The sequence below is a fragment of the Lithobates pipiens genome, unplaced genomic scaffold (genome assembly GCF_037356315.1).
Source record: "Lithobates pipiens isolate NorthernLeopardFrog02 unplaced genomic scaffold, aLitPip1_a1.2 Scaffold_23, whole genome shotgun sequence".
Lineage (NCBI taxonomy): Eukaryota > Metazoa > Chordata > Amphibia > Anura > Ranidae > Lithobates > Lithobates pipiens.
The window spans coordinates 191,114,334-191,136,262 of record NW_027507785.1 but is presented as its reverse complement, the minus strand read 5'-3'; the positions used below and the strand labels follow the sequence as shown (position 1 = coordinate 191,136,262).

At 47.8% G+C, this 21,929-nt stretch overlaps 1 protein-coding gene across 1 annotated transcript in view; it reads right to left on the bottom strand.

Moving 5' to 3' along the window:
* LOC143928079 (coagulation factor XIII B chain-like) overlaps nt 1-21,929 on the bottom strand; it is a 508,518-nt gene that overhangs the window by 290,258 nt on the left and 196,331 nt on the right. Inside the window, exon 4 of the mRNA XM_077452694.1 lies at nt 6,190-6,369. Within this exon, the coding sequence (XP_077308820.1) occupies nt 6,190-6,369 (180 nt within the window). The remainder of the gene's footprint in view (nt 1-6,189; nt 6,370-21,929) is intronic.

The following is a 21,929-nucleotide window of genomic DNA, read 5'->3' as shown; positions in this document are numbered from 1 at the left end:
TGGGATCAGGGACAGAGGGATGGTGGTGGGGTGAGATGGGATCAGGGACAGAGGGATGGTGGTGGGGTGAGATGGGATCAGGGAAAGAGGGATGGTGGTGGGGTGAGATGGGATCAGGGACAGAGGGATGGTGGTGGGGTGAGATGGGATCAGGGACAGAGGGATGGTGGTGGGGTGAGATGGGATCAGGGACAGAGGGATGGTGTTGGGGTGAGATGGGATCAGGGACAGAGGGATGGTGTTGGGGTGAGATGGGATCAGGGACAGAGGGATGGTGGTGGGATGGGATCAGGGACAGAGGGATGGTGGTGGGATGGGATCAGGGACAGAGGGATGGTGGTGGGATGGGATCAGGGACAGAGGGATGGTGGTGGGATGGGATCAGGGACAGAGGGATGGTGGTGGGATGGGATCAGGGACAGAGGGATGGTGGTGGGGTGGGATCAGGGACAGAGGGATGGTGGTGGGGTAGGATGGGATCAGGGACAGAGGGATGGTGGTGGGATCAGCGACAGAGGTGGGGTGGGATGGGATTAGGGACAGAGGGATGGTGGCAGGATGGGATCAGGGACAAAGGGGTGGTGGTGGGGTGGGATCAGGGACAAAGGGGTGGTGGTGGGGTGGGATGGGATGGGATGGGATCAGGGACAGAGGGATGGTGGTGGGGTGAGATGGGATCAGGGACAGAGGGATTGTGGTGGGATGGGATCAGGGACAGAGGGATGGTGGTGGGGTGGGGTGGCATCAGGGACAGAGGGATGGTGGTGGGATCAGCAACAGAGGTATGGCGGTGGGGTGCGATGGGATTAGGGACAGAGCAATGGTGGTGGAGTGGGATGGGATCAGGGCCAGAGGGATGCTGGTGGGATCAGCGACAAAGGTGGGGTGGGATGGGATTAGGGACAGAGGGATGGTGGTGGGATGGGATCAGGGACAAGGGTGGGGTGGGATGGGATCAGGGACAGAGGGATGGTGGTGGGGTGAGATGGGATCAGGGACAGAGGGATGGTGGTGGGGTGAAATGAGATCAGGGATAGAGGGATTGTGATGGGATGGGATCAGGGACAGAGGGATAGTGGTGGGGTGGGGTGGGATGGGATCAGGGACAGAGGGATGTTATTGGGATGGGATCAGGGACAGAGGAATTGAGGTGGGGTGGGATCAGGGACAGAGGGATTGTGGTGGGGTGGGATGGGATCAGGGAAAAAGGGATTGTGGTGGGGTGGTATGGGATCAGGGGCAGAGGGATTGTGGTGGGTGGGGGAAGGGGGGTGTTAGTATTACTCACTTTCTCTGTCCACAGGACAACTATTAGGCCCCTTTCAGCCTGGGGCGATGCGGGCATCGGCGGTAAAACTGCGCTATTTTTAGTGCCACTTTATCGTTGTTTTAATGGCGGTATTTGGCTGCTAGCAGGGTGGTTTTAACCCCCGCTAGCGGCTGAAATAGGGTTAAAAGGGTTGCAGCGGTGCTTTGTCGGCGGTATAGCCGCACTGCCCCATTGATTTCGATGGGTAGGAGTGGTGAATGCACTGCTCCAAAGATGCTGCTAGCAGGACTTTTTTCACCGTCCTGCTAGGGGCCGTTTTTTTCAGGCGCTATACAGGCGCTATTTTTAGAGCACTCCACAAATCTGGCCTTTATGAAAGAGCGGCAAGAAGAAAGCCATTGTTGAAAGAAAACCATAAGAAGTCTCGTTTGCAGTTTGAAAGAAGCCATGTGGGGGACACAGCAAACATGTGGAAGAAGATGCTCTAGTCAGATGAGACCAAAATTGAACTTTTTGGCCTAAAAGCAAAACGGTATGTGTGGCGGAAAACAAAACAGTGCACATCGCCCTGAATACACCATCCCCACCGTGAAACACGGTGGTGGCAGCATCATGTTATGGGGATGGTTTTCTTCAGCAGGGACGGGAAAGCTGAGCAGAGTTTATGGGAAGATGGATGGAGCCAAATACAGGGCAATAGAGAAGAAAACCTGTTAGAGTCTGCAAAAGACTTGAGAGTGGGGTGGAGGTTCACCTTCCAGCAGGGCAACAACGATAATTGAGGGAATCATGGCGCCAACTGCCGAGCAGCTAGCTCTGCTCAGGCGGGGGTGCCATCCCTGTAATTAGCCGTCTGCGTGATGTTGGCTTGTCACCCATTGGCTACATTGGAGTATGTATACTCCTCCTAGCTGGATTAGACTTCCCCTGTCGAGGGTGATGTCAGTGGCCATTATGCACTAGCTAGACTACATGAGAGGACATGGGATACCTAGGTAACTTTGTGGTTGATATATTTTGGTCTGTTCTCTACACTAGTTTGGTGGCTCGTCTGTAACTTTTCTTCACATACTCTTCCCAGTTGGGCCACACTGTCACATTCTATTCATATCTCTCATATCTATCAATTCACCCATTTTTACAACACTTACCTATGTCAGTAATAGTACACATTTGCACTTATGGATTACTATGTGATCTTTTTACTTTTAGGGTCCGTTCACACAGGGGCAACACGACTTTGAGCGAGACTTTGGGAGGCAACTTGGACACGACTTGAGTATGAATCGCAGCACGACTTGAGGCAACTTACAAGGCAACTTGAAGTTGCTTCCAGGAGAGGAGACTTTACCAGTGGCCAATCACATAATAATCAGCTCTGTGGGAGGGAGGGGTTTGCCTAGAAAACTATTTTTACTTCCTGGAAAGTTGCTTCAGTTAAGACAGGTGATCAGACTTGGAGGTAACTTCTATTGAAATCAATGGGTACAAGTTGCCTAGAAGTCGGATTGAAGTAGTACAGGGACCTTTTCTGAAGTGGGAGCGACTTCAGTAGTGTACATTAAGACGGCTCTCATTCACTTACATTGATTTTATCATGTTGCGCAACTTGAGGCAACTTGGGACGACTTCAAGTCGGATCCAAAGTTGCTCCTGTGTGAATGGACTCTTAATCACATACAACTCTTATAATTCATTTTTAGTCAATTGTTTCAGTTTCAGTTTCAAAACTTTGTAAATAAGTAAGTTTTCTCCTTCACTTATGGGCACTGATGGGGCTACACTGATGGGCACTGATAAGGCGGCACTGATGGGCACCAATGAAGTGGCACTGATGAGGTGGCATTGATGGACACTGATATGTGGCACTGATGGGTGACACGGATGGGCACTGATAGGTGGCACAAACTGGCACTGATAGCTGGCATGGATGGGTATGGATAGGCGGCACAAATGGGCATGGATAGGCGGCATTGTATTACATTATACCATACTAATGGATGCCAATCATTGCCAAACAATAATGCATGCCAATCAGTGATGCCCATTGTGGGCACTGATTGGCATCCATTATGGGCACTGATTGGCATCCATTGTGGGCACTGACTGGCATCCCTGGTGGTCTAGGGAGGATTACCTTGGGCTGGGCATCCCTGGTGGTCTGGTGGCATCCCTGGCGGTCCAGTGTGGGCCTCCTCGGGGGGGCTGCGATGATAATCGATCAGCACAGACCCCCCCCCTGTCAGAGGAGCAGCCGATCGGCTCTCCTCTACTCGCGTCTGACGGATGCGAGTGAGGAAAAGCCGATCACCAGCTTTTCCTATTTACACTGTGATCACTCAAGTCCAACGGACTAAGAAAGTATTTTTGCACTCCAATCTGTCCGCCGGACTCTCATTTCGGCAGACAATCCGGCCGTGTGTGTGCCAGTCCGCCGTAATTTTGAAATTAACAGAATTTTCCCGCCCGGAGAAAAGTCTGCTCATTTTGAGAGCGTCTCCAGGTAGCCGGGGCAAGCAAAGGAGGCATCGCTGGCCCCGTCACCTGGTATGGACTTAAACGGGAATTCCTACACCGAAAAATCGGCGTGGGGGTCCCCCCTAGGTCCATATCAGACCCTTATCCGAGCATGCTACCCGGCCGGCTAGGAAAGGGGGTGGGGGCGAGCGAGTGCCCCCCCCTCCTGAGCCGTACCAGGCCACGTGCCCTCAACATGGGGGGTGCCTTGGGGAAGGGGGGGGCTGCACGGCCCCCCCCACCCCAAAGCACCTTGTCCTCATGTTGATGATAAGGGCCTCTTCCCGACAACCCTGGCCGGTCGGGTTGTCGGGTCTGCGGGCGGGGGGCTTATCGGAATCCGGGAACCCCCTTTAATAAGGGGGCCCCCGGATCCCGGCCCCCCACCCTATGTGAATGAGTATGGGGTACAATGTACCCCTACCCATTCACCTGTGAAAAAAAGTAAAAAAAAAAAAAAAACACAACACACAAGGGTTAAAATAGTTTATTGCACAGCTCCGGGGGTCTTCTTCCGTCTTCAGGGGTCTTCTCGCCGGACTCCTCCGCTATCTTCTGCTCTTTTGCTAGCTCTTTCACTAGCAGAGGAGCCCGGCTTTCTTCTTCGCCGCCGCCCTCTTCTACCCACTTCGGGGGTCTTGTCCCCCCTCTTTGGTTCTTCTTGCCGGGCCACCGAGCCTTCTTCTAGCTCTTTTACAAGCGGTGGCCCAGTCTTCTGTCGACGCTGTCGTCGTCTTCTGTTTTTCTCCTCTTCTGGAGATGTTGCCTCGTCGCTGCCTCTGGTCACAATGGCAGGGACGTGTACGTGTGTACGCGGCATTAGCGTAAGATGGGGCACAACATGTGGAGGAAGCGTGACCTATCAAGGCCAAAGAAGTTGTGGTTTAAGAATTTAAGAGATTCCACTACAAATCCACTGTACTGCCAATCATGGCATGTAAGCTGAGATAAAACTTTGTGAATACAGGAAATACCTTGATCGTGTGGCATGGAGCTATATAAAGCTTCTACGTCTATAGCTACCAAAAGTGATGATGGGGAGACCATAGTACCTTCAAGTATCTGTAACAAGTGGATGGTGTCTTGCAAGTAAGAGGGAAGGCTGACCACGTGTGATCACAGATATTCATCCACTAGATGACTTTGATTCTTGGTTAGAGATCCAGTACCTGAGATTATAGGTTTCAGAGGTGAGCATATGGCATTTTTGTGCAATTTGGGTAATGAGTAGAAAGTAGGGATGTGGGGAAAGGGGATTTTTTTTTTTTTTTTTTAAAGCTTTCAGACATATGCCTCTGCCTCTCTCCCCTTTTGCCTTGCGGTTGGTGGTGTATCCATTTGCAGGTGTTTGGTCCACCGGGTGCACAGAGGCCATCTCGTTACATTAGGGTGGCCTTTTATATTTGTCCTATCCTTCCCACACAGCTATGATCCTACATACCTGGATTGTTTGCTGTATTGCCCCGCAGCCAGGCTTGTCCGGTCCTATTTGTTGATTGGCGATCAACATCGCCCCGATGGGGCACCCATCTTGCTCCTCTTCACCCATAGCGAGGCTGAATAACAACCAAGCCTAGCTATGGACATGGTATGTAAATATTTATATTTAGCCTGCAGGTTCTCTTCTAAAAGGCCCAGGACTTGTATAGGACTATATAGAAGCACCTTTCTTGTATTCAGGGGAAATTCGATCAGCTTACTATCCACAGATGCCCTTGATTTAGATTCTGGCCAGAGGATGTAAGAAATGTTATATATATATAAAAAAAAATATATATATATATATATATATTAATTATAATAATTGTGCTATTATGTGATGTATACTATTTTCTTTGTATTTGTAATTACACAGTATCTGTACTTATATTGCAGACAGCAATTTATGCCACCTTATGACACCTCTGAAGAAGAGTCCTCAAAACGCCTCATGTGTCATTTCCTGTTACTGTATTACCTATATTCTTTATGCCACAACACTTTACTTTGTTGAATGTTTAAATGTTTTTTACTCTTTTTGTACAAATAAATATTACTGTTCATATTTCTTGATGATTTTTGGATAGTGCCTATATAGTCCCAATCCCAAGGGGCAATTTCTTTTCTCAAGGACAATTTATAGGGACACTTACCCATGATACACTTAGTGCAAGGATTTTAATTATCAGTGAATAGCATTTATCATTTACACATTGAACTGGAATGCTACACCATGCCAGATCACTCTTGTTTTTTCTAAATTTCACTGAAGACTTGCATAGCTTAGACTTGCAATACATCATTTATAGGCTATATGAATCAGTAAAGTACAAGTAGGTATTAAAGGTCTTATGTTGTCCAAGGCAAAATTCAAAAATTATTAGGTCATACAGTTATTTAAACTGGAACTAAAAAGCACCTACTTCTGCATACTGGTAGCTCTGTCCAAACTGAGTTCTCGCAGGTGATATAATTTGCACTTTGTCCCATCGTATAGCCATTAGAACACTCATAAATAACTCTTTCACCCGACAAATATGTGGCCTTCTTTTGTCCTTTGAGTACTCCATTAGAAATTGTTGGTGGCTGTCTACATGAGGAATCTAAAAGTGGCACATAAAACATACTCATATTTAACATAACTCAGCCATAATTAGACAGGAAAAAAAAGCCCAAAACTTTGCATAGTGTATTGCAATCTCGAATCCTTATTCAATTTCTATAGCTCTTATAGTCATGATTGCCCACTGCAGCACAGACATCCAAGGAAATTAAGATGTAACACTGCCTGGCACAGTATACCAGATAATACATGAGAGAGATGTTTTTTCTTTTAAACATAAACCTTAGGTAAATACCCAACACAACTATGCCTTTTCACAATTTATAAGGGAAACCTTTCCAAACCCCAAAAAGTTAAACGTATGGAGTAAAAAGTATCTGTGTGAGTGGTGGAGTTGTGTTTTGATGCATCCTTTGATTACCTCATTCTATCAATCATCTCTACAATACTCAGTCAGAATCACGTTTACAACATCATATGTTATAATTGATGAGTAAATAACTGTGTTTTGCTAATAGAACATTGCTAAACAACCTTTACTAGACCTGTGGCCAAATAAATTTTTTGGGCAGCTGATGTGGTGACATAATAATAATAATGGGCCTGCACTTGGGACTTGTGGAATGTAGAAAAGGTGTCAATAAGTAAATAGAGCAGTCAGTGGTGGTGATAGCAGTAACAATGGTAACTGTACCCATTGGTATCAGGGATAGGTGGCTTAAACTCTTTACTTATACAATTGTGATGTATTTTGAGCAAAACCAGTTTGGGCCAAAACGTATGGGAGAAAAAACGGCATTTGTTTTGAGGTTGTCACCTGCCACACTAAAATGTTCTCAAAAAGGATGCTGGTGGGAAGGCACAAGATTGGGCCAGTTGAGGCCACGGGTCCAGTGTATAGTACAGGCCCTGTAATCAACTGATACATTTTCTGAGACAACTGGGCAATAGTTTTTCTAATAAGACTGCTCCTATTCTGTAAGCACCAGTCTGGATTCGTCACTATGTAGCTAGATGTGTGCTAACTATGGTAGCTTTTTTTCCAAGGAGTTGTACTTTGGATATTTTTGTGCTGATGTTCAATAAAAAGTTATCTGGAAGACAGGCTCAATATCATGCATACTTGTATTGTCTCTAGTTTAGCCGTTGAGTGCATGTGGATCACCAATGGCCTAAATCAGTAGTTCCCAACCTCAGTCCCAATGTACCCCCAACAGGCCACATTTTGGGAATTTCCCTTAGGTAAAACGACTTTCATGAATACCAAGTCATTGACAACCTGTGCAAGGTGAAGGACATCCTGAAAACATGACCTACTGCAACAATCCTGCTTGAAAAAAAACAGCAGCGGAGATGTATGTCACTGCATATGACCACAGTTCCTCTGCCTGTCACAATAGTCCCTTGAGAAAGCAAAGATACAGACACCCTTTTTTGGTTTACTTAACATTTTTAAAGTAAGAAACCTCAGACAAATGTTAAACAAAAAAAGAGGTCATGCAACTATCCTTTCCTTTCATCTTGCTCTATTGTGGCCTGACGGAGGAGTAAGTTGCAGCCAGCACATCACTGCAGTAACACCCACTCAACAGTGAATAACATTTAGCAGACCTTATGCATATCTGAATAATACACACATCTTTAGCTAAATGTGCACAATTAAAGGCAGTAAACTGGATACAGTCCAGATCACACATCACAAACAACCTGAGCTTCCTACCTATACTCTTTACTATTTCAGTATAATAAGTGGATAATATAGCACACATCACCAAATACAATAAACACAGTAAGTTATTTCCACTCACTAAGAAACAACAACACATTTGCACATGGAGAGCAACCCGAAAACTTACAGGGCACTGTTGGTTGTAGTTCCTGAGCCCTACACAGGATTCAGGGTGCACAGGGAGTGGGTCATGCAGAAAATCTTTCTCATCCAGATGATACTGGCTCACTGGAAGTTCAGTGCAGCAAATAAGGTACAGCAGCTGTGGTATACACACCCTAAAGCCCAGGGGGCATGTCTTAAGCTGAGTACGCACTGAATTTGGGTACATGTGCACCCCTGGATGTTCAACAAAAGCTGGTCTAATGACTGACTTCTGTCAAGCGGTCATGCTGAAAAAACAGCATTCAATCAGTGCTTGCAGCCAATAGCTGCAATGCTGATCAGTGTATTCTGATGGGGAGGGTCTCCACTGTCAGAACAGAACAGTGGGAAAAACCCCTGCAACCACACTGTGTTGATGCAGGGATCTGGAACTGGGAGGTTTTTTTCTGTTCAACCTTCTAGTTGAACTAAATAACACTCAGAGGGTATACCCTGCTTAAGACAGAAATTGCTTTTCAATTAAAATTTGGATGAACAATGGTAAAGGACCTTGTTTAATCTGCCTTCTGTTGGCAACCAAATGTTTGCTGAATTGTGGACAAGATTATCATCTCATGGTTCGTAAGAGCACCTTTTTATCACAGTTGCATAATGAAGAGGGATCTAGTGTTATGCTGGACACTTTCTTGTCACTGAGGCAAAGGAACCTTGCCAAGTTTTTCAACCCCAAGACCTCCTTTTCCCCAGGCTCCATGTGTCTCTGGCAGGCTATTTCAGCAAAGCAGATGGAGAAGCCCTCCTCCATGTGAAATTTGGACCCTACCTATTCTTCACAAGGTTACATGCTCCAAGATTGTTCATAAGATAAGGGGGTGTCCGCTGGGATTTGCTGATTGTTGGATTGGTCATATTTCAATTGCCTCTGTTCATGAAGCAGTGACTGCACAATAGAAATCCAGTTCCCTCCATTAGAGCATTTCTTTGCCTCCAACCTTTGTTTTACGCCTACAAAGATTGGCACATCTATGGTTGGCCATTAAGGGATTTTTGATCCCAGTGGGTTATTGTTTCAGTTCAACCAGCATAGGTTCAAAAACTTTATTAACCACTTGGCGCCAAGTGGACGTCCTGGGACGTCCTTGACTTTCCGGGGGTATATCTGAATGATGCCTGAGGCTACAGACATCATTCAGATATTGGCATTTTCAGCCGGCGATTCCCTGCAACATAAGAACAATCATTTCAGCTGTTCCACCGCTTGATCGTTCTTACGGTGAGTCGGACACAGGATCTGCCAGCCCCCGGATGGTGATCATAGAGATTTCCTGCGGACCAGATGGTCGCTGGAGTCTCTATGATCGTTTGGAGGCCGGGCGCGATGTTATAACGTCACGCCCAGCCTCTGCATTCAAATAACGGCGCCGCCTCGGCTGGGAATCCGTGATCGTTTTTTCGCCTTTTTTTTTTTTTTAGGCTTCCCAGCCTAGAGGTGAGATGTGGGGTCTTATTGACCCCATATCTCACTGTAAATAGGTCCGATCATACCATATTCCTATTACAAGGGATGTTTACATTCCTTGTAATAGGAATAAAAGTAATCAATTTTTTATTTTTTTTAAAGTGTCAAACAATAAAAAGTAAAATTAACAATAAAAAAAAAAGTAAAGGGCCCCTGTCCCCGTGAGCGAGTACGTAGAAGCTAACGCATACGTAAGTCCCACCCACATATGAAAACTGTGTTCAAACCACACGTGAGGTATCGCCACGAACGTTAGAGCGAGAGCAATAATTCTAGCCCTAGACCTCCTCTGTAACTCAAAACATGTAACCAGTAAAAAAATGTAAAGCGTCGCCTATGGGGATTTTTAACCACTTCCTGACCGGCGCACACCAATGTATGTCAGTAGAATGGCACGGGCAGGTATATTGCCGTACAGGTACGTCCATTTCTATATGCCGCTCTGCCATCGTGTGCGCACCGCCGGCGGCGTGCTTGCATGCCGGTCGGGACCCCTGTGAGTCCGGTCGTGGGTTCCGCGGACTCGATCACCGTGGGGATACCCGCGATCGTCTCACGGGGCGACTGAACAATAATGTCGCAGTCACAATAAAAATCGCTGATCGCCGCCATTACTAGTAAAAAAAAATATATATATAAAAATGCCATAAAACTATCCCCTATTTTGTAAATGCTATAACTTTTTCGCAAACCAATCAATAATCGCTTATTGCGATTTTTTTCTACCATAAATATGTAGAAGAATACATTACATATCGGCCTAAACTGAGGGAATTTTTTTTTTTTTTTTAGATTATATTTTTGGGGGATATTTATTATAACTAAAAGTAAAAAATAATGCGTTTTTTTCAAAATTGTCGCTCTATTTTTGTCTATAGCGCAAAAAATACAAACCGCAGGGATGATCAAATAACACCAAAAGAAAGGTCTATTTGTGGGAAAAAAAGGACGTCAATTTTGTTCGGAAGCCACGTCACATGACTGCACAATTGTCAATTAAAGATTAAAGCGACGCAGGGCTGAATCGCAAAAAGTGGTCTGGTCTTAAGCCAACAAAATGGTCCGGTCTGAAAGTGGTTAAATACCAAAGTTTGGCGCCATTCCACGAGCGTGTGCAATTTTGAAGCATGCCATGTTGGGTATCTATTTACTCTGCGTATCTTCATCATTATGCAAAAATTGGGCTAACTGTTTTTTTTTTTTAAAGCATGAAATGTGTTCGAAAAAGTGCTGCGCAAATACCGTGCGAGATAAAAAAGTTGCAACAACCGCCATTGTATTCTCTAGGGTCTTTGCTAAAAAACATATATAATGTTTGGGGGTTCTATGTAATTTTTTAGCAAATAAAATATGAATTTTACATGTAGGAGAGAAATGTCAGAATTGGCCTGGGTGCGAAGTGGTTAAATCCTCCTCATGGTGCCAAAGAAAGAGGGAGTCCATTCCATCCTGGGCCTGAAGGCTCTCACTATATTTAGGAGGATATTGACATTTCAGATAGAGAGGCATGACCACTGAGAAGTTTGACTCTATCAGGAGAACTGCCGACATCAAAAATGTGTAACTTCAAATCCCAATGTGTACCTTCATCGTTATCTGATTCTGGCCCTTCTGTATCTCAAGGGTATTTTGGAGGTAGGTGACCTCAGTTATCTGCTGCTTCCAACAGATTCATTCCAGGATTTAGGGATACATGTCAGCATTACACTGAGGACACTAGAGGACTTCAGTTGGCTTCAGTATATTTACTTTCTCCCTCTCTGTATGTAGAATATGTAGGTGTGAATCTGAGCTCCAGGATAAGAGTGTTCCTGTCAAAAAAGTTACTGAAATGGCAGAGTCAAGTTACATTTCCAAAGACTCCCTGTATTCTCAATGTTGCTGCATGAAAATTTGAACCCTAGATCTCTCTAAAGCCGCATACACACGTAGCCGTCTGTCCGACGTACTTAGTCTGGCGGACTTCCCGCCAGACTGTACGTCGGACTTTCCGAACGGGCTACTTGCCCACACACGGCACTTTTTCAGCGGACTAATATGGCGTACTAAGTCCGCCGTACTATCCGCCCTACTTTTGAAATGAACGGACTCACCCACCCACTCATTTCGAGCGCGTCTCCAGGTAGGCGGGGCCCGCAAAGGAGACGTCGCTGGCCCCGCCGCCTGGTATGGACTTAAAGAGGAACCCCAACGCCAAAGAAAAACGGCGTGGGGGTCCCCCCCAGGTCCACATCAGACCCTTGTCCGAGCACGCTACCCAGCCGGCAAGGAAAGGGGGGACGAGCGAGCGCCCCCCACCCCCCTCCTGAGCCGTACCAGGCCGCGTGCCCTCAACATGGGGGGTGCCTTGGGGAAGGGGGGGCCGCGCGGCCCCCCACCCCAAAGCACCTTGTCCCCATGTTGATGAGGACAAGGGCCTCTTCCCGACAACCCTGGCCGTTGGTTGTTGGGGTCTGCGGGCGGGGGGCTTATCGGAATCCGGGAGCCCCTTTTAATAAGGGGGCCCCGGATACTGGCCCCCCACCCTATGTGAATGAGTATGGGGTACAATGTACCCCTACCCATTCACCTGTAAAATAAAGTACAAAAAAAACACAACACACTAGATAAAATAGTTTATTGCACAGCTCCGGGGGTCTTCCGTCTTCGGGGGTCTTCTCGCCGGACTCCTCCGCTATCTTCTTGTAGCTCTTTTACTAGCAGAGGAGCCCGGCTTTCTTCCTCGCCGCCGCCCTCTTCTTCCGACTTCGGGGGTCTTGTCCCCCTCTTTGGTTCTTCTGCCGGGCCACCGCGCCTTCTTCCAGCTCTTTTACAGGCGGTGGCCCGGTCTTCTGTCGCCGCCGCCTTCCGTTCTTCTGTTCTTCTTCTTCTTCTTCAGATGTTGCCTCGCCGAGTCCTCCGCTCACAATGACGGGGACCGGGCACGCGGCAACTTATATAGGGAAGAGGCCCTTGTCCTCATCAACATGGGGACAAGGTGCTTTGGGATGGGGGGGCCGTGCGGCCCCCCTTCCCCAAGGCACCCCCCATGTTGAGGGCACGCGGCCTGGTACAGCTCAGGAGGGGGGGGGGGGCGCTCGCTCGTCCCCCCTTTCCTGGCCGGCCGGGTAGCGTGCTCGGACAAGGGTCTGATGTGGACCTGGGGGGGACCCCCACGCCGTTTTTTTTCGGCGTTGGGGTTCCCCTTTAAGTCCATACCAGTCAGCGGGGCCAGCGACGTCTTCTTCGCGGGCCCCGCCTACCTGGAGACCCGCTCGAAATGAGCGGACTTTTCTCCGGGTGGGAAAAGTCCGCTCATTTCAAAAGTACGGCGGACTGGCATACACACGCCGGATTGTCTGCCGAAATACGAGTCCGGCGGGAAGATTGGAGTATAAAACTACTTTCTAAGTCCGCCGTACTTTCGGGTCAAAAAAGTATGCCGGAGGCTACACACGGGGGATTGTTTGGCGGACTTCAGTTTGCTGGACTTTTCCACCCGCTTGTTTGATCGTGTGTACGCGGCATAAAAGACACTTGTCTGTTGCAAAAGCATCTGCTCATGAGATATGAGTTGCCCTGTATTCCTCAGGATCTCATTGGAATAAGTGTGACCTTAACTTGGTTTTTATGGTCTTACAGAATCCTCTATATGAGAGTATTCATAAGATTCCTTCACTGACCTTGTCTCAAAGTACCATCTTCTAGTCATTACATCAGCAAGGAGGGTTTTGCAGCCTTATTTTTTCAACCTTTTTGCTCATCTTGCCCTAGTATTTTCTTTTCATAAAAATTATCTCTTTTTATCCTAATGAGGAAATTGCACTCCCTCTCGTACCTGGCTCTGGTGCATACTAAAGAAAACTGCCTTACGTTTTCTGCTTCTGGTCAGGGCCACTAATGCCGCGTACACACGACCAGACTTATGTTCCACAGACTTTCGAAGGAGTTCTGCCGGAGTTCTGACAGAGTTCTGACAGACTTTCCGAATGAGCGGACTTGGCCACACACAATCACACCAAACTCCGACGGATTCGAACGTGATGACGTACGACTGGACTCGAATAAGGAAGTTCATAGCCAGTAGCCAATAGCTGCCCTAGCGTCGGTTTTTGTCCGTCGGACTAGCATACACACGAGCGGATTTCTCGGTAGGAACTGGGTCCGGCAGAGTTCTTGCAGAAAAATTTGAAGCATGTTCCATTTCTAAAGTCTGTCAGACTTTTGCGAATCAAAAGTCCGTTGCAGCCCACACACGATCGAATAGTCTGCCGGAATCATTCCGTCAGACTTTTGATGTTGAAAAGTCCGGTCGTGTGTACGGGGCATTAGTCTTATTCACTATTTGTCAATACAAGGGCATGGAAGCCTCCGTCCACATTTTCTAGGTGCATACGCCAGATTATATCTCTGACTTATACAATAAAGCAGGGCTCGACAAACCCCGGTCGCCAGGTCGCATTTGCGCCTAGATTTCGTGTCCTGGCGACTGGGGCAACGCTGCTGGGGTATCCTGTCTCCATTTGGACCCCGAACTCCGCCGCGCAATTCCATCGGGCCGCGCCGGCCAGTAATTGAGGCCGCGGCTTTGCGGCCTACTAAAATCTTTCGGTAGTCTGGCGCCATCTTGTGGTGGATGTAGAAATTACACCCTATTCCAATAATGATAATTCCTAATGGAGTGAAGCTCCCTGACTGTTTTTCACTGCCCGCCCATTTCCTTCCCCTAATTAAAATAATTTTTTTTACTTTTTACAAAAAAAAATAATAATAATTAAATAATATTATATATATATATATATATATATATATATATATATATATATATATATATATATATTATTTAATTATTATTATTTTTTTTTGTAAAAAGTAAAAAAAAATATTTTAATTAAGGGAAAAAAAAAAATATTATTTGTAATCCTCCCTGCTTGACCCCTTTCACAAGGGCTGTCTGATCAGGTTCACCTGTCAGTTTTTCAGGCGGACCTGATCTAACCCTTAGCGGGGATATGACGTTAAGAAGCGGGAACATGGCGGAAATAAAAGTCACATTCTTTTGTTAACCACTTCGTGCCCGCGCTATAGACAAAAGATGTCTACAGCACGGACACCAATTGCCGGGAGGGTGTCCCTGGACATCCTCCTGTTTACTTCCCCTCTGAACGCCGCCATGGGCGCACATCGGGGAAGTTCTGTGTTGGCCGTGTCCCTTGGATACAGCAAATCACAGATCATGCTAAATGGCCAATCACAGCGGCCATTTAGCACTCAAGCGGTGTGTCCAATGAGAGGTGATCTCATATGTGGGGGGCTGGAGGCTATCTTCCCCTCACTTGTCTCCATGTCAGGCCAGGGACAGGTCCAGATCGCCGTCACGGACCTGGCTCCTAACTTTTTTAGCTGGCTCCCAGATTCCAAACAAATTTGTCAACCCCTGCAATAAAGCATAAAGATTTTCCTTTTTATATTACTGTTCATTCCATAAGAGAAGTCAGTGCTTCATGAGTTTTCTGTTTTCAAAGCATTAGCCTCTCAAATCTGTAAGGAAGCATCTTGGTCTTCAATTCATACATTATCAGATAATTTAAGGCAGATGTGACTGACTAGATGGATGCCAGCCTTGGCCACAAGGTTTTTCAGTGGAGAGATCGGGAGCCTGGTCCCTAACCAGGCCTCCCCAAGTAAATAGGGCAAGTGGACTATCTCCGTACAGTATAAAGTATACAAGTGTAAATATGTACACAGTTATAAGAAAAGTACAAACATGTATTGACACATAGATATTAACACTTAGCAGAAGAATCAGTTACAAATTAAAAACATTGGTAACAATCCATCGATATCACCAAGATAATGTTCCCCAAATGGGGAAGATCACAGTGGGATAGTTGATCACCGATAACGTCTCAACTAGTTTTGCAGACTAATGCCGAGATAATGTAATGTAATGCATTATCATAATCTCTTTATGTGTTTCAACTGTAGTTATTTGGATATACAAGTGTTGAGTTTCCATTGGTTCTTCCTTGTCCCCTACCTCCTCTGTTTGAAACTTAATAAACTGTTTTATTGCTCTGCATGTTTAACCCTCAACCCCTGTGTGGCTTGTCTCGTGATTGAGGGGTTAAGGGCTGGTTATGGCAAATCTGCAGGCTTCGGGTGCGTTTGGAGGACAGGAGACACAGGTCTGACGGAGATGCTCAGCAGGAGTATCCAAGATCCGTCACAGTGATGGCAGCAGTGCGACGTCTCCTGCAGTCCAGGACACCCAAATCACCACTGGGATTCAAGATCCGGGCAGCCGCCGAGGAGCAATACGGGGACCAGCCAACATGAGAGCAGAGTTCGGGAGGAAGCTGCAAAGCATCCGGAAGCAACATCGGAGACCAGCAACAGAGCACACCATGCGCCGGCAACTCTGGCAATAGATGCTAAGCCACGTGTGGCATCATCAGGGGAAGATCCTTCCCTCCTCCACAGAGATGTACTGGACACAGTACTGTGCACGAGAGGTATTCCTGAGGGAACAACCACGAGATGAGTTGAAGACTGAGCTCGGAAGATTGGTTCGGGAGGAGATGAGGCTGGATGCCAGCTATAGAGCCCTCCAGTGGTTCGCGGCTCAACTGTGGCCAGGTACAGCAGATAACAGCCCAACAGAAGGCATTGGCTATGGCTGCGTGGGGCTACTCCATCAAAGAATGTATGGAGATCCAGACTTTGGGAGCTCGAGGAGGGGCGACTGGAAGACATCCTGGACTTCCAAGATGAGGTGCTGGACCTCCCAGAAGAGGCATGTGACCTGGAGGAATTGGAGTTCCTGGTTGAGCAGGAATGGGAGCTCGAGATTGCCTTCAAGCAGCTGTTTGATGGTGATCAGCAGCCTGGCATGGCTCCCGTTGCCTGGGACTGTCCAGGAGAAATAATGGACAGTCACGAAGATGCGGAGCAAATGGGGCCAGGGGTGTTCCTACGTTTTCCCGTCCTAGCCGCAATGGAAGAAGCGGCGATGATACAGAGGGCACTATGAGTGCTAGAATGCCGGAACGCATCTGAGGTTTCCCAGGCAGAGAGACAATCTAATAGCATAAAAGTCTCCGAAGGGGGAGTTTGGACGGGTGCTGGAAGGCTGGTAGATGGTGATCAACAGCAAGTCCAGAGTATCGCATCTGGTGCCCCAGCAGAAGCGCTGGCTATGAGGCAGAGCCCCACTGGCCTCTGCCCACCCTCAGAGTTAGATCCAGGGAGACCGAGGGATGACCTCAGTGAGATGTTTCCCTAGCAGCAGATATTCCCACCGGGAGTGGAGAAAGCAATTCTCCCTCCCAAGCACTTGGACCCTACTCCAGTGTTTATATCCCCAGCAGAAGCGTTGGCGACAGAGCAGAGCGCTGCTGGCCTCTACCACCCTCAGAATTGGATCCGGAGAGTCAGAGAGATGATCTTCGGGAGCTGTTTCCCCAGCAGCGGATATCCCCACCGGGAGTGGAGAAGGCCATTCTACCTCCCCAGCAATTGAACACTACCCCAGTGTTCACCTTTCCAGCAGAAGCGCTGGCAATGGAGCAGAGCGCTGCTGGCCTCTGCCCACCCACAGAGATAGATCCGGGGGATCCGAGGGATGACCTCAGTGAGCTGTTTCCCCAGCCGCAGATATCCCCACTGGGAGTGGAGAAAGCAATTCTCCCTCCCAGCACTTGCACACTACCCCAGTGTTTTCAAATATATAATTTTATTGATTTCCAGAGAGGTCGAAGCTCCTCAGTACATATAATAAAACATATACACAGGGCAAGGATTACAATAGAGGCAGTACAAAAACCAGGTCATGAGACAGGAAATAACAAATAGTATTCCGTTGTACTTGCAACCAAAAGAAAGAAGGAGAATATTTATTAATAGCCCTTGTCAACGCTCAGTTGGAAAGCACTGGAGCGCAAGTCGACCCCTACGTCCCCCCCTGTAAATAAGGGGGGGGGACGTCCCGAGCTACTAAATAGGGGAGCTCGGGACCAAAAAGTAACAACAGCTAAAGACATAGGGGGGTCAGAAAAGGGGGGGGAGGGGGGAAGAGAAAGGCAGAGATCAGGCGAGGAAAAGATTAAAAGGGTAAAACTAGCATGGACACGACGGTGGCCCCAGCCCACCCCTCACTCGAGATGGTGGAGAAGGATCAGGACGACAATAGACGCTGACCTTTGGCCGAAAATATAAACATGCACCAGATGTCCCAGGTCTTTTTAAAGACTTCTTGTTTGTGTTGTGCTGTGAGAATCACGTCCTCCAGCCTTCGCACGTCCTCCACTCTCCTCAACCAATGTGCCACAGTTGGGGGAGAGTTTTGCTTCCAATACAGAGGGATACACGCTTTGGCCGCATTGAGAAGATGGCAGACCAGGGATCTCTTATATTGCTTGACTGGTGTCGGGGAGTGGTGTAGTAAAAAGTAGGCCGCCTCATTCGGAACCTCATATGTCGTAAATTGCTGAGTGATGCGGCGTACCTCATCCCAAAACCCCCTCAGTCTAGAGCATGTCCAAAAGACATGAAATATAGTACCCTCCTCTTCATTGCAGCGCCAGCACCGGTCTGAGGAGGAAGGGAAGCATTTACTCAGATGAGAGGGGGTTAAATACCAACGGTTGAGGACCTTAAAGTTAGTCTCCTGGATTTTGGTGCAGGATGAGGACTTAAGCGCCAAGGTGACAATGCGCTGTGCTTGCGCGGTCGAGAAAGTGCATTGAAGGTCTCGCTCCCATTTGGATAGACAGGCTAGGCAGAGCGGTTCCCGGGGTGTGGATAGCAAGGCGTAAGCCTGCGAAAGAATGTGGGTCAATTGTTCCGTACCCGAGCCTAAGAGCTCAAAAGGAGTTAAACGTTGCTCAAAGTCCCGCGGTCGTGGTAACGAATAAAGGAAATGGTGTAGCTGTAGGGCTTTCCAGAAGGGGAGTCGATATGTCCCTGCCGCTGCCGAAAGGTCTGTAATAGAGGGCCAGTATCCTTCGGCCAGAAATCTGGCTGCATGATCATGACCGGAGTTTCTAAGGCCGCGTACACACGGGCGGACTGTTCGCCCAACTTTGTCCGCTGAACAGTGTTTCGGCGGACAGTCCGCCCGTGTGTGGGCTTTCAGCGGACAGTTTCAGCGGACAGTTTGACGAACAAGGTTTTTCGGAATTTCCGAAAAACTGTCCGCTGAAACAAGGAACAGTCCGCTCGTGTGTAGGCTTGTTCGTCAAACTAAGTTCCGCGCATGCTCAGAAAGGATTTACACACCGAAAGTTATAATGCAGTGTATAGGACGTCGTATTTTTCGTCCCGTCGTACATGCCGTTCACGTCATCGCGCACGGTTTCAGCAAACTGTTCGTTCGTCGTGTGTGGCCATGTCCGTCCATGCTAATTTTGAGCGGACTGTTTGCCGAAACTGTTTGACGGACAAAGTTGGGCGAACAGTCCCCATGTGTGTACGCGGCCTAAGAGACGTGTAGTTTGTCTGGTCGAGACCCGGTTCGAACTTCGGGTGACCCAGAATGGGAAGTAAAAGGGATACAGGTGACAGGAGGGACGCTTGAGCAACGGCCCGATGACTCTGCGTCAACGTCACCCCTATCAAGGGGTGTGTCTTCAATGTAGTCGGTAGGTCTTTGTAGCACCAGAGTGCTCCAGGCAGGGATATACGGGTTTGGGATTGTTCTATACAGATCCAGAGCTTGGAGGTCTTATTTCTGCGCCAGTCAAGAATCCGTCCGAGATGAGATGCTAGATAATAGCGACGAATGTCGGGGAGTGCCAAGCCTCCCCACTGTTTGGGAAGAATCATTTGGGAATAACGCAGTCTGGGTTTCTTAGCAGCCCATACAAATTTGGTAAAGAGAGCCTGTACCTGTTTAAAGAAGGAGGGAGGAATATGTATGGGTAATGCTTGGATGAGATAGATAAATTTGGGTAAGACGGTCATTTTGAGAAGATTGCACCTCCCGAACCAGGAATGGAGACCCCCAGTCCATGATTCAAGGAGCAAACGGGTAGAGGTCAATAGGGGTGGGAAGTTAAGATCGAACGTCCGGGAAATGTCTGCACGGATTTTCCTGCCCAGATACATGAGGGCTGTGGTAGTCCATTTAAGCCTAAAACTGGCCTGGAGATCTGATAAGGTTCGGGTGGGGACTGCCAACCCCATGGCTTCCGATTTGGTAAAGTTGATTTTTAGATGAGAAAGCTTCCCAAACTTCCCAAACTCCTGAAGTAAATTCGGCAAAGATACGTGGGGGTTCGTTAGGGAGAAAAAAAGGTCATCTGCATATGCGGAGATTTTATTGTGGGAATTACCGATCTGAAGCCCCGAAACGTCCGGATTATTGCGAATGGTACAGAGAAACGGTTCCAGGGAGATAGCAAAAAGTAGCGGGGATAGAGGGCAACCCTGTCTCGTCCCATTCCTGATAGGAAAGGGGGTCGACAGGACCCCATTGGCTTTAACTTGAGCTGAGGGAACCGAGTAAATACTGGTGATCCACTTCATCATTCTCTCACCTAGGCCTATATGTCTGAGAACAGAGAACATGTATTGTCAGTTAACCCTGTCAAATGCCTTCTCGGCATCAGTATTGACCAAAAGGCACGGGATTTTACGGGAGTTGGCAACCTGGAGCAAGTTCAAGACCTTGATAGTGTTGTCTCTTGCTTCAATGTTGAGTATGAACCCCACCTGGTCCAGGTGCACGAGGGATTGTAGATGGTGTGCTAATCTAGAGGCAATAATTTTAGAAAACAATTTCAAATCCAGATTTAACAGGGAGATCAGTCTGTAACTGCCGCATTGGTGGGGATCTTTCCCCTCTTTAGGGATCAGCGATATGTGGGCTCTCAACGTGTCCCTGGGGAAGCCCATGCCCGTACTTAAAGCATTAAAGAAAGACACCAGGTGGGGTCCCAGAATTGGCAATAGGGTCTTATAATATTGGGCGGTGAAGCCGTCCGGGCCCGGTGCTTTATCCGCCTTCATTGCAGCCACAGCAGTCGAGAATCTGCAATATAACTGTCTATTTGTGCTTGTGTGCAATTAGAACTAGGTAGATTATAAAGACCTGAGTAAAATGCACCGAAGGCCGTGGCAATCTGCTGCGGGGTGGAGGCCCGTTGGCCCTGCGCATCTATCACCTGGGGGATGTAGGATGCTGATTTAATCGATTTGACCGACTTGGCCAACATCTTCCCGCATTTATCTCCCGTTTCGTATGACAGTCTACGCGTGAATTGCACCGCCGCTTTCGCCTTGTATTGGAGGGCTTCCGTTATTTGTGCGCGAAGCGATGTCAATTCTATTTCTATAGGTTGAGTGGGGGAATGTTTATGGGAAGACTCCACAGAGACCAGCCGAGAGAGTAAATGAGCTAAGTGAGCATTTCTCTTTTTTTTCAGAGTAGCTCCATGTTTGATTAAAACCCCTCGAATGACCGTTTTATGCGCTTCCCATAGAATCCCGGGGTCGCCGTCTTGGGTGGCGTTTTCCTGGAAAAAAAGGTTAAGTTCTTTGGAGACATCTGCGAGGACCTCAGGAACTCGCAGAAGGCTTTCGTTCAACCGCCAAAATAGGGACCTGGGCGAAGGGTGGGCGCTAAGGGTGTAAACGAAAGAAATGGGAGCATGGTCGGACCATGTGATCTGACCCAGGGCGGTGGAATTGACTAAATGCAATTGATCGTGCGGGATCAAGAAGAGATCTATCCTGGAATAAACTTTATGGGGAGAGGAGTAAAAAGTATAGTCCCTCTCTCCGGGGTGCTGAAGTCGCCAGATGTCTATTAGTTGAGTGTCATGTAGCGTCTGCGTTACCCGTTTCCTGCAGCTTGGTGGTGCAGAGGACAACCCAGAGGACGTGTTGGACGCTGGGAACAGAGGCACATTGAGATCACCTCCCAGAATCAACTGGCCTGTTTTGATTTCCATCAATTTGGAAAGGGTGTGTCGAAGGAAGGTGTCTTGGTGGTCGTTAGGGGCATAAAGCGTGGCCAGCTAGGGGAAAAAAGAAAAAGAAAAAGGGAGGGGGGGGGGGGGCACCAGGGGCGAGGAGAGAAATAGCTGTCAATTATAGTATACAATTCCCCTCTCCCCCAGCATCCCCACCACAGCAGCATCATCATATAACCATGGTACGGTACCTGGAACCCCGATGGGCCAGAAGAGTCCCGTGTAACCGTAGCCCCTCCGGCCAAAAGCATAATGGAAAACCCCCCTCTTCCTCAGTCCATACCGTGCGAGGG